The 13,376-nt window shown below is 46.0% G+C and overlaps 1 protein-coding gene across 1 annotated transcript in view; it reads right to left on the bottom strand.

Annotated features, from left to right (window-relative positions):
* PRR12 (proline rich 12) overlaps positions 1-13,376 on the bottom strand; it is a 58,886-nt gene that overhangs the window by 25,273 nt on the left and 20,237 nt on the right. Inside the window, exons 5-8 of the mRNA XM_033084018.1 lie at positions 11,611-11,645; positions 9,813-10,267; positions 6,724-6,805; positions 6,420-6,609 (exon numbers count right to left, since the gene is read on the bottom strand). Of these exons, the coding sequence (XP_032939909.1) occupies positions 6,420-6,609; positions 6,724-6,805; positions 9,813-10,267; positions 11,611-11,645 (762 nt within the window). The remainder of the gene's footprint in view (positions 1-6,419; positions 6,610-6,723; positions 6,806-9,812; positions 10,268-11,610; positions 11,646-13,376) is intronic.

The following is a 13,376-nucleotide window of genomic DNA, read 5'->3' as shown; positions in this document are numbered from 1 at the left end:
AAATTAATCCTAAATAAATCCCAAATAAATCCCAAATAAATCCCAAATAAATCCTAAATAAATCCCAAATAAATCCTAAATAAATCCTAAATAAATCCCAAATAAATCCCAAATAAATCCTAAATAAATCCCAAATAAATCATAAATAAATCCTAAATAAATCCCAAATTAATCCTAAATAAATCCCAAATAAATCCCAAATAAATCCCAAATAAATCCCAAATAAATCCCAAATAAATCCTAAATAAATCCCAAATAAATCCTAAATAAATCCTAAATAAATCCCAAATAAATCCCAAATAAATCCTAAATAAATCCCAAATAAATCTTAAATAAATCCTAAATAAATCCCAAATTAATCCTAAATAAATCCCAAATAAATCCCAAATAAATCCCAAATAAATCCCAAATAAATCCCAAATAAATCCCAAATAAATCCTAAATAAATCCCAAATAAATCCTAAATAAATCCTAAATAAATCCCAAATAAATCCCAAATAAATCCTAAATAAATCCCAAATAAATCCCAAATAAATCCTAAATAAATCCTAAATAAATCCTAAATAAATCCCAAATAAATCCTAAATAAATCCCAAATAAATCCTAAATTAATCCTAAATAAATCCTAAATAAATCCTAAATAAATCCCAAATAAATCCTAAATAAATCCCAAATAAATTCCAAATTAATCCTAAATAAATCCTAAATAAATCCTAAATAAATCCTAAATAAATCCTAAATAAATCCGAAATTCAGTAAAAAAAAATCCCAAAAAATCCCCAAAAAATCCCCTAAAAACCCCTAAAATATCCCAAAAATTTATCATAAATTAATCCTAAATAAATCCTAAATAAATCCTAAATAAATCCCAAATAAATCCTAAATAAATCCTAAATAAATCCTAAATAAATCCTAAATAAATCCTAAATAAATCCCAAATAAATCCTAAATAAATCCCAAATAAATCCTAAATAAATCTTAAATAAATCCTAAATAAATCCTAAATAAATCCTAAATAAATCCCAAATAAATCCCAAATAAATCCTAAATAAATCCTAAATAAATCCCAAATAAATCCTAAATAAATCCCAAATAAATCCTAAATAAATCCTAAATAAATCCCAAATAAATCCTAAATAAATCCTAAATAAATCCCAAATAAATCCCAAATAAATCCTAAATAAATCCTAAATAAATCCTAAATAAATCCCAAAAAAATCCTAAATAAATCCCAAATAAATCCTAAATAAATCCCAAATAAATCCCAAATAAATCCTAAATAAATCCCAAATAAATCCTAAATAAATCCCAAATAAATCCTGAATAAATCCCAAATAAATCCCAAATAAATCCCAAATAAATCCCAAATAAATCCTAAATAAATCCTAAATAAATCCCAAATAAATCCTAAATAAATCCTAAATAAATCCTAAATAAATCATAAATAAATCCTAAATAAATCCCAAATAAATCCCAAATAAATCCTGAATAAATCCCAAATAAATCCTAAATAAATCCCAAATAAATCCTAAATAAATCCTAAATAAATCCCAAATAAATCCTAAATAAATCCTAAATAAATCCTAAATAAATCCCAAATAAATCCTAAATAAATCCCAAATAAATCCTAAATAAATCTTAAATAAATCCTAAATAAATCCTAAATAAATCCTAAATAAATCCTAAATAAATCCCAAATAAATCCTAAATAAATCCTAAATAAATCTTAAATAAATCCTAAATAAATCCTAAATAAATCCTAAATAAATCCTAAATAAATCCCAAATAAATCCTAAATAAATCCCAAATAAATCCTAAATAAATCCTAAATAAATCCCAAATAAATCCCAAATAAATCCCAAATTAATCCTAAATAAATCCTAAATAAATCCTAAATAAATCCCAAATTAATCCTAAATAAATCCCAAATAAATCCTAAATAAATTCTAAATAAATCCTAAATAAATCCTAAATAAATCCCAAATAAATCCTAAATAAATCCTAAATAAATCCTAAATAAATCCCAAATAAATCCCAAATAAATCCTAAATAAATCCTAAATAAATCCCAAATAAATCCCAAATAAATCCCAAATAAATCCTAAATAAATCCCAAATTAATCCTAAATAAATCCCAAATAAATCCTAAATAAATCCTAAATAAATCTTAAATAAATCCCAAATAAATCCTAAATAAATCCTAAATAAATCTTAAATAAATCCTAAATAAATCCTAAATTAATCTTAAATAAATCACAAATAAATCCTAAATAAATCATAAATAAATCCTAAATAAATCCTAAATAAATCCTAAATAAATCCCAAATAAATCCTAAATAAATCCTAAATAAATCCCAAATAAATCCTAAATTAATCCTAAATAAATCCCAAATAAATCCTAAATAAATCCCAAATAAATCCCAAATAAATCCCAAATAAATCCCAAATAAATCCTAAATAAATCCTAAATAAATCCCAAATAAATCCTAAATAAATCCCAAATAAATCCCAAATAAATCCTAAATAAATCCCGAATAAATCCCAAATAAATCCCAAATAAATCCCAAATAAATCCTAAATAAATCCCAAATAAATCCCAAATAAATCCCAAATAAATCCTAAATAAATCCTAAATAAATTCTAAATAAATCCCAAATAAATCCTAAATAAATCCCAAATAAATCCTAAATAAATCCTAAATAAATCCCAAATAAATCCTAAATAAATCCCAAATAAATCCCAAATAAATCCTAAATAAATCCCGAATAAATCCCAAATAAATCCCAAATAAATCCCAAATAAATCCTAAATAAATCCCAAATAAATCCCAAATAAATCCCAAATAAATCCTAAATAAATCCTAAATAAATTCTAAATAAATCCCAAATAAATCCCAAATAAATCCCAAATAAATCCTAAATAAATCCTAAATAAATTCTAAATAAATCCCAAATAAATCCTAAATAAATCCTAAATAAATCCTAAATAAATCCTAAATAAATCCCAAAAAAATACTAAATAAATCCTAAATAAATCCCAAATAAATCCTAAAAAATGCTAAATTAATCCTAAATAAATCCCAAATAAATCCCAAATAAATCCTAAATAAATCCCAAATTAATCCTAAATAAATCCTAAATAAATCCCAAATAAATCCTAAATAAATCCCAAATAAATCTGAAATAAATCCTAAATAAATCCTAAATAAATCCCAAATAAATCCCAAATAAATCCTAAATAAATCTTAAATAAATCCCAAATAAATCCCAAATAAATCCTAAATAAATCCTAAATAAATCCTAAATAAATCCTAAATAAATCTCAAATTAATCCTAAATAAATCCCAAATAAATCCCAAATAAATCCTAAATAAATCCTAAATAAATCCCAAATAAATCACCCAAATAAATCCTAAATAAATCCTAAATAAATCTTAAATAAATCCTAAATAAATCCTAAATTAATCCTTAATAAATCCCAAATAAATCCCAAATAAATCCTAAATAAATCCCAAATAAATCCCAAATAAATCCCAAATAAATCCTAAATAAATCCCAAATAAATCCCAAATCCAGGCAGAGAAAAGGATCCCAGAAATTCCCTAAAATCCTCAAAAAATCTCCTAAAAAACCCCAAAAATCTCCCAAAAATTCATCACAAATCCATCCTAAATTCATGTCCTGGCTCCCAGTGCCTCCCAGTTTATCCCAGTGCCTCCCAGTGCTCCCAGTCTCTCTCCCAGTGCCATGTCCTCACTCCCAGTCCCTCCCAGTCCCTTTCCCAGTGCTCCCAGTGCCATTCCCAGTGCCCCCAGTGCCATTCCCAGTGCCATCCCCAGTGCTCCCAGTGCCATCCCCAGTGCTCCCAGTGCCATTCCCAGTGCTCCCAGTGCCATTCCCAGTGCCCCCAGTGCCATTCCCAGTGCTCCCAGTGCCATTCCCAGTGCTCCCAGTCCCTTTCCCAGTGCTCCCAGTCCCATTCCCAGTGCTCCCAGTCCCATTCCCAGTGCTCCCAGTCCAATTCCCAGTGCTCCCAGTCCCTCCCAGTCCTTTTCCCAGTGCTCCCAGTCTCTCTCCCAGTGCCACATCCTCACTCCCAGTCCCTCTCCCAGTGCTCCCAGTGCCATATCCTCACTCCCAGTCCCATTCCCAGTATTCCCAGTCCCTCCCAGTGCTCCCAGTGCCTCACACTCCCTTTCCCAGTGCCATATCCTCACTCCCAGTCCCTCCCACTCCCTCCCAGTCCCTCCCAGTCCCTTTCCCAGTGCCATGTCCTGACTCACACTCTCTCCCAGTCCCTCTCCCAGTGCTCCCAGTGCCATGTCCTCACTCCCAGTCCCTTTCCCAGTACTCCCAGTCCCTCCCAGTGCTCCCAGTCGCACCTTGAGCGCGGGGATGTCCGCACTCCTCACCACGAACTCGTCCCTCTCCCTGAAGATCCCCAGTGCTCCCAGTCTCTCCCAGTGCTCCCAGTGCCATGTCCTCACTCCCAGTCCCTTTCCCAGTGCCATATCCTGACTCCCACTCTCTCAAAGTGCTCCCAGTCCCTCCCAGTCCCTTTCCAAGTCTCTCCCAGTGCCATATCCTGACTCACACTCTCTCCCAGTCCCTTTCCCAGTGCTCCCAGTGCCATATCCTCACTCCCAGTCCCTCCCAGTCCCTTTCCCAGTGCTCCCAGTGCCACATCCTCACTCCCAGTGCTCTCAGTCCCTCCCAATGCCATTCCCAGTGCCATTCCCAGTCCCATTCCCAGTGTTCCCAGTGCCATTCCCAGTGCTCCCAGTCCCATATCCTGACTCCCAGTCTCTCCCAGTCTCACTCCCAGTGCCACATCCTCACTCCCAGTCCCTCCCAGTCCCTTTCCCAGTGCCATATCCTCACTCCCACTCCCTTTCCCACTCCCTCCCAGTATTCCCAGTGTTCCCAGTCGCACCTTGAGCGCGGGGATGTCCTCACTCCTCACCACGAACTCGTCCCTCTCCCTGAAGATCCCCAGTGCTCCCAGTGCCATTCCCAGTCCCTCCCAGTCCCTTTCCCAGTGCTCCCAGTCCTTTTCCCAGTGCCACACCCTCACTCCCAGTCCCTCCCAGTCCCTTTCCCAGTGCTCCCAGTCCTTTTCCCAGTGCCACACCCTCACTCCCAGTCCCTCCCAGTCCCTTTCCCAGTGCCATATCTTGACTCCCACTCCCTTTCCCAGTGCCATATCCTCACTCCCAGTCCCTCCCAGTGCCATATCCTGACTCACACTCTCTCCCAGTGCCTTTCCCAGTGCTTCCAGTCCCTCCCAGTGCCATGTCCTGACTCCCAGTCCCTTTCCCAGTCCCTCCCATTTGGTTTCCCAGTTGCTCCCAGTCGCACCTTGAGCGCGGGGATGTCCTCACTCCTCACCACGAACTCGTCCCTCTCCCTGAAGATGCCCTCCCCTCCGCTCTCGGCCTCCTCACTCCCAGTCCCTCCCAGTCCCTTTCCCAGTGCTCCCAGTCCCTCCCAGTGTCTCCCAGCCTCTCTCCCAGTGCCATGTCCTGACTCCCAGTCCCTCCCAGTCCCTTTCCCAGTGCCATATCCTCACTCCCAGTCTCTCTCCCAGTGCCATATCCTCACTCCCAGTCCCTTTCCCAGTCCCTCCCAGTATTCCCAGTCCCTCCCAGTCCCTCCCAGTCTCTCCCAGTCTCTCTCCCAGTGCCATGTCCTGACTCGCAGTCCCTCCCAGTCCCTTTCCCAGTGCTCCCAGTGCCATAACCTCACTCCCAGTCCCTCCCAGTGTCTCCCAGTACCTCCCAGTCCAATTCCCAGCGCTCCCAGTCCCTTCCAGTGCCATGTCCTCACTCCCAGTCCTTCCCAGTCCCTTTCCCAGTGCTCCCAGTCCCTCCCAGTCCCTTTCCCAGTGCCACATCCTCACTCCCAGTCCCTCGCACTCTCTCCTAGTCCTCTTCCCAGTCCCTCCCAGTGCCATATCCTCACTCCCAGTCCCTCCCAGTACCATGTCCTGACTCCCAGTCTCTCTCCCAGTGCCATATCCTCACTCCCAGTCCCTCCCAGTCCCTTTCCCAGTGCTCCCAGTCTCTCTCCCAGTGCCATATCCTGACTCCCAGTCCCTCCCAGTCCCTTTCCCAGTGCCATATCCTGATTCACACTCTCTCCCAGTCCCTTTCCCAGTGCTCCCAGTCCCTCCCAGTGCCATATCCTCACTCCCAGTCCCTCCCAGTCCCTCCCAGTCCCTCCCAGTGTTCCCAGTCGCACCTTGAGCGCGGGGATGTCCTCACTCCTCACCACGAACTCGTCCCTCTCCCTGAAGATGCCCTCCCCTCCCAGTGCTCCCAGTGCCATTCCCAGTGCTCCCAGTGCCATGTCCTCACTCCCAGTCTCACTCCCAGTCCCTCCCAGTCCCTTTCCCAGTATTCCCAGTTGCCCCCAGTCGCACCTTGAGCGCGGGGATGTCCTCACTCCTCACCACGAACTCGTCCCTCTCCCTGAAGATGCCCTCCCCTCCGCTCTCGGCCTCCTCGTCGCTGGTGTCCCCGCACACGGCGGCCGTGCCCTGCTTCTGGGCCAGGTGCAGCGCCCGCGCCGCGTCCGCCGGCTCGGGACCCTCCGGGGACCCCCCCGAGGGGCTGGGACACCCCCCCGGGACCCCCCCCGGGACCCCCCCCGGGACCGGCCCCGAGCCCCCTGTCCCCAAGGCCGGGGGGGTCCCCAGGGGGGTCCCCGGGGGGGTCCCGGGGGGCTCCGCTGGGGGCGGGGCCGGGTCTGCTGGGGGCGGAGCTTGGGGAGGGGTCGCCGGGGGGGGCTCTTGGGGAGGGGGGGCGGCTGTGGGGGGGAGAGAGGGGGGTTAGACAGGTCCTGGAAGGGTCATAGAAACATCAGCAGAGCCCCACGGGTCCTGGAAGGTCGCTAAGAGCTCATGGAAGGTCCTGGAAGGTCCCTATGTAGGTCCTAGAACGTCTCTAATAACACCTAGAAGGTCCTGGTAGGCCCCTATGAACCCCTGGAAGGTCCTTGCAGGTCCCTAAGAACACCCAGAAACTCCCTATGAACACATGGAAGGTCCTGGAAGGTCTCTGTGTGGGTCCTGGCAGCACCCTATGAACCACTGGAAGGTCCTGGAAGGGTCATATGAACCACAGTAGATCCCTACAGGTCCTGGAAGGTCCCTAAGAACAACTGGAAACTCCATATGAACACATGGCAGGTCCTGGAAGGTCCTTGTGTGCATCCTGGCAGCACCCTATGAACCACTGACAGGTCCTGGAAGGTCTTTATGAAACCCAGTAGGTCCTGGAAGGTCCCTATGTAGGTCCTGGAAGGTCTCTATCAACCCCTGGAAGGTCCTAGAAGGTACCTATGAACACCTGGAAGGTCCTGGAAGGGTCATAGAAACCATAGCAGAGCCCTACGGGTCCTGGAAGGTCGCTAAGAACTCATGGAAGGTCCTGGAAGGTCCCTATGTAGCTCCTGGAACGTCTCTAAGAACACCTGGAAGGTCCTGGAAGGTCCCTAAGAACACCTGGAAGGTCCTGGAAGGTCCCTATGAACTCTTGACAGGTCCCTATGAAACCATAGAAGGTCCTGGAAGGTCTCTATGAAGTCCTAGAAGGTCCTGGAAGGTCACTATAAACCACAGCAGATCCTACAGGTCCTGGAAGGGCACTAAGAACACGTGGAAGGTCCTGGAAGGTCCTTGTGTGGGTCCTGGAAGGTCCCTATGAACCCCTAGAAGGTCCTGGAAGGTCCCTATGAAGTCCTAGAAGGTCCTGGCACACCCCTATGAAACCCAGTAGGTCCTGGCAGGTCCCTAAGAACACCTTGAAACTCCATATGAACCCCCTAGAAGGTCCTGGAAGGTCCCTATGAACTCTTAACAGGTCCCTATGAACCCTTGGCAGCTCCATATGAACACATGGAAGGTCCTGGAAGGTCCCTAAGAACACCTAGCAGACCCCTATGAACCCCTGGCAGGTCCTGGAAGGTCTCTATGAACCCCTAGAAGGTCCTGGAAGGTCCCTATGAACTCTTGACAGGTCCCTATGAACACCTGGAAACTCCATATGAACACATGGCAGGTCCTGGCAGGTCAATATGAACCCATGGCAGGTGTCTATGAACCCCTAGAAGGTCCTGGCAGGTCCCTAAGAACACCTAGCCGACCCCTATGAACCCCTGGCAGGTCCTGGAAGGTCCCTATGAACCCCTGGAAGGTCTCTATGAACACCTGGCAGGTCCTGGAAGGTCCCTATGAACTCTTGACAGGTCCCTATGAACACCTGGAAACTCCATATGAACACATGGCAGGTCCTGGAAGGTCCCTAAGAACACCTAGCAGACCCCTATGAACCCCTGGCAGGTCCTGGCAGGTCCCTAAAAACACCTGGAACCTCCATATGAACACATGGAAGGTCCTGGCAGCTCCCTAAGAACACCTGGAAACTCCATAGGAACACATGGCAGGTCCTGGAAGGTCCCTATGTGGATACTGGAAGGTCCCTATGAACCCCTGGAAGGTCCTGGCAGACCCCTATGAACCTTGGGCAGGTCCTGGAAGGTCCCCATGAAACTCAGCAGGTCCTGGAAGGTCCCTATGTAGGTGCTGGAAGGTCCCTAAAAGCACCTGGAAGGTCCCCATGAATCCCTGGCAGGTCCTGGCAGGTCTCTATGAACCCCTGGAAGGTCCTGGCAGGTCCCTATGAACCCCTAGAAGGTCCTGGAAGGTCCCTATTAGCTCCTGGGAGGTCCCTATGAACACCTGGAAACTCCATATGAAGCTGGAAGGTCCTGGAAGGTCCATATAAACCCCTAGAAGGTCCTGGAAGGTCAATATGAACTCCTGGAAGGCCCTGGAAGGTGCATATAAACCCCTGACAGGTCCTGGTAGGTCCATATAAACCCCTGGAAGGTCTCTAGGAACTCCTGACCGGTCCTGGAAGGTCTCTATGTACCCCTGAAAGGTCCTGGAAGGTCAATATAAACCCCTGGCAGCTCCTTATACCCCCCAAAACAGCTCCTGGAAGGTCCTGGAAGGTCCATATAAACCCCTGAAAGGTCTCTAGGAATCCCTGACAGGTCCTGGCAGGTCCATATAAACCCCTGGCAGCTCCTTATGAACCCGTGGCAGGTCCTGGAAGGTCTCTAAACCCCCTAAATCAGCTCCTGGCAGGTCCTGGAAGGTGCATATAAAGCCCTAGAAGGTCTCTATAAACCCCTAGAAGGTCCTGGAAGGTGCATATAAACCCCTGACAGGTCCTGGAAGGTCCATATAAACCCCTGGAAGGTGCATATAAACCCCTGACAGGTCCTGGAAGGTGCATATAAACCCCTAGAAAGTCTCTATACCCCCAAAACAGGTCCTAGCAGGTCCATATAAACCCCTGGCAGGTCTCTATGAACTCCTGACAGGTCCTGGAAGGTGCATATAAACCCCTGACAGGTCCTGGCAGGTCCATATAAACCCCTGACAGGTCCCTATGAACCCCTAGAAGGTCTCTATGAACCCCTGGCTGTTCCCTACAGGTCCTGGTAGGTCCTGCAAGGTCCCTATACCCCAAAAAACAGGTCCTGGCAGGTCCATATAAACCTCTGGCAGGTCCTGGAAGGTCTCTATGAACACCTGGCAGGTCCTGGAAGGTCTCTATGAACTCCTGGAAGGTCCTGGAAGGTGCATATAAACCCCTGGCAGCTCCCTACAAACCCCTAGAAGGTCTCTATGAAGCTCTGGCAGTTTCCTGCAGGTCCTGGCAGGTCTCTAAACCCCCCAAAACAGCTCCTGGAAGGTCCCTACACCCCCAAATCAGCTCCCCACAGGTCCTGGCAGGTGTCTCACCGTGCTGCTCGCCCTCCCTGCGCTCGGGGGGCTCATCCAGCGCCGAGATGGCCGAGCTGATGCTCTTCTGCAGGTCCTGGTTCTTGCTGACCGAATCCTCCTCGTCGGACGAGAACGACGGCAGCGTCTCCAGGTTCCTTTTCAATTCCTCATCCAGGCGCTTGCAGGGCGAAGGACACGCCATCACCAACCCCTCGCCGTCCCCTCCTTCCAGAGAACCCCCCAGAACGGTGGGGGGAGGGAAATTTGGGGCGTTCCCCCCGATTTTGGGGGGTTTGGAAGGGCTGGGAGGGAGGGGTTGGCGTTTCCCGGATTTGAGGAAATCGAGGAACGAGGCCATGAATCCGGATTTCATCTCGGGCTGTTTCTCCTCCACCTCGCGCAGTTTTTGTTTCATCCGGCTCTGGGAGGGGTCCTGGGGGGGGTCAGGGAGGCCCTGGAATGGGGGGGGGGCGCTGGGGAGGGAGGGGGGGGCGGAGGAGGGGGGGGGGGAGGGGGGGTGGGGGAGGGTTTGGAGACGGCCAGTTTGATCTGGGGAGAGAAAAGGGAGATACTGGTTTATACTGGGATCATTTAAAACATTAATGCACACCCCCAGTTTGATCTGGGGGCAGAAATGCAGTCACTGGTTTGTACTGGGATCTGTTTCAATGGTTCATCAGTCTCCCAGTTTGATCTGGGGAGAGAAAAGAGGATACTGGTTTGTACTGGGAACCATTTCAATGAATAATGCACACCCCCAGTTTGATCTCAGAAGGGTCACTGGTTTGTACTGGGATCCATTTAAATTGATCATGGGTTCCCCAGTTTGATCTGGGGAGAGAAAATGGGGATACTGGTTTGTACTGGGAACCATTGAATCATTAATGCACACCCCCAGTTTGATCTCAGAAGGGTCACTGGTTTATACTGGGATCCCTTTGATTCACCCATGAACCCCTATAGACACCCCAGTTTGATCTGGGGAGAGAAAATGGGGTTACTGGTTTGTACTGGGATCTACTGAATCATTAATGGGGTTACTGGTTTGTACTGGGAACCATTTAAAGCATTGATTGACACCCCCAGTTTGATCTGGGGGCAGAAAAGGGGGAAACTGGTTTGTACTGGGAACCATTTAAATTGATCATGAGTTCCCCAGTTTGATCTGGGGAGAGAAAAGGGAGTCACTGGTTTGTACTGGGATCTATTGAATCATTACTGCACACTCCCAGTTTGATCTGGGGAGAGAAAAGGGGGAAACTGGTTTGTACTGGGAACCATTTAAAGCATTTGTGAGTTCCCCAGTTTGATCTGGGGAGAGAAAAGGGAGATACTGGTTTGTACTGGGAACCATTTAAATCGATCATGAGTTCCCCAGTTTGATCTGGAGATAGAAAAGGGGGATACTGGTTTGTACTGGGATCATTTAAAGCATTAATGGGGTCACTGGTTTGTACTGGGATCCATTGAATGAATAATGGGCACCCCCAGTTTGATCTGGGGAGAGAAAATGCAGTTACTGGTTTATACTGGGATCTGTTTAAATCATTCATGGGGATACTGGTTTGTACTGGGAACCATTCAATGAATAATGCACACCCCCAGTTTGATCTCAGAAGGGTCACTGGTTTCTACTGGGATCCATTGAATCATTAATGACACCCCTAAGACCCTCCCACTTTGATCTGGGGAGAGAAAATGGGGTTACTGGTTTGTACTGGGATAATTTAAAGCATTCATGACATCCCTATACACATCCCAGTTTGATCTGGGGACAGAAAATGCAGTTACTGGTTTGTACTGGGATCTACTGGACCATGAGTGATTCCCCCTAGACACCCCCAGTTTGATCTGGGGAGAGAAAAGGGAGATACTGGTTTGTACTGGGATCCATTTAAAATGATCATGAGTCCCCCAGTTTGATCTGGGGAGAGAAAATGGGGTTACTGGTTTGTACTGGGATCCATTGAATCATTAATGGGGTCACTGGTTTGTACTGGGATCCATTGAATCATTAATGACACCCCCAGTTTGATCTGGGGAGAGAAAAGGGGGATACTGGTTTGTACTGGGAACCATTGAATGAATAATGCACACCCCCAGTTTGATCTGGGGAGAGAAAAGGGGGATACTGGTTTGTACTGGGAACCATTGAATGAATAATGCACACCCCCAGTTTGATCTCAGAGGGGTCACTGGTTTGTACTGGGATCCATTGAATCATTAATGACACCCCCAGTTTGATCTGGGGAGAGAAAACAGGGATACTGGTTTGTACTGGGAATCATTGAATCATTAATGGGGTTACTGGTTTGTACTGGGATCCATTGAATCATTACTGCACACCCCCAGTTTGATCTGGGGAGAGAAAATGGGAACACTGGTTTGTACTGGGAACCATTGAATCATTAATGGGGTTACTGGTTTGTACTGGGATCCATTGCAATCATTCTTCACCTTGACACCCTTCTGGTCACTAAAATCCCGATTTTGGGTCATTTTGGGTCATTTTTGGTCATTTTGGGGCACTTGGAGCACCCCAAAAATCCCAAATTCCTCACCTGGATAAACATATGGTCACTAAATTCCCAATTTTGGGTCATTTTGGGTCACTTTGATCCCATTTAAATCCTCAAACCCCTCTCCTGACACCCCAACAATCCCAATTTTGGCTCATTTTGGGTCATTTTATCCCATTTTTGCCCCATTCCCCCGTTCCCCAGCTCACCTTGAGCGGCCTGAGCGGCTCCATCCCTTCTCCCTCCTCTCCTCCCTTCTTGCCCCGTCCTCTCCCTCTCCCCCGGGGCCTCTTGGCTCCCTCGGGGAACCCGGGCGGTTCCAGGGGACGAATCCTCGGCCTCCCCCTGGGCCTGGGGGGTCCTTCCCGCTTGGCCTTGCTGGGTTTCCGTCCCCGTTTTTTGGGAGCCGGGTGAGCTCCGGGCTGGGGACAGGAATCCATGGGGGCCCTGGGGGTGGGCAGCGCCACTTTGGGGGGTTTGGGGCGCTTTGGGGGGTTTGGGGCGCGGCAAAAATGGCAAATTGCTCGCTGGGAGCGGCTTGAGGGACCTGAAATCCCAATTTTGGGGCGTTTTGGGGCATTTTGAGCAACCCAAAAATCCCAAATTCCTCACATGGATCATCTTATGGTCACTAAAATCCCAATTTTGGATCATTTTGACACATTTAGAGCACATCAAACCTGCAAACCACTCACCTTAACACCCTCCACGTCACTAAAATCCCAATTTTGGGTCATTTTGGTTCATTTTAGTCCCATTTAAATCCTCAAACTCCTCACCTTGACACCCTTCAGGTCATTAAAATCCCAATTTTGGGTCACTTTGGGTCATTTTCGCACATTTAGAGCATCCAAACTCCTCACCTTGACAACCTTCGCGACACTGAAATCTCAATTTTGGGTCATTTTGGGTCATTTAGAGCACCAAAATACCCCAAATTCCCCACCTGGATCAACTTATGGTCACTAAAAACCCAATTTTGGGGCATTTTGGGTCATTTTGACACATTTCGGGAACCTCAAATCCCCCAAACTCCTCACCTGGACCACCTTAATGTCACTAA

Source organism: Catharus ustulatus, chromosome 35, assembly GCF_009819885.2.
Source record: "Catharus ustulatus isolate bCatUst1 chromosome 35, bCatUst1.pri.v2, whole genome shotgun sequence".
NCBI lineage: Eukaryota > Metazoa > Chordata > Aves > Passeriformes > Turdidae > Catharus > Catharus ustulatus.
This window is presented reverse-complemented; position numbering and strand designations above follow the sequence as displayed.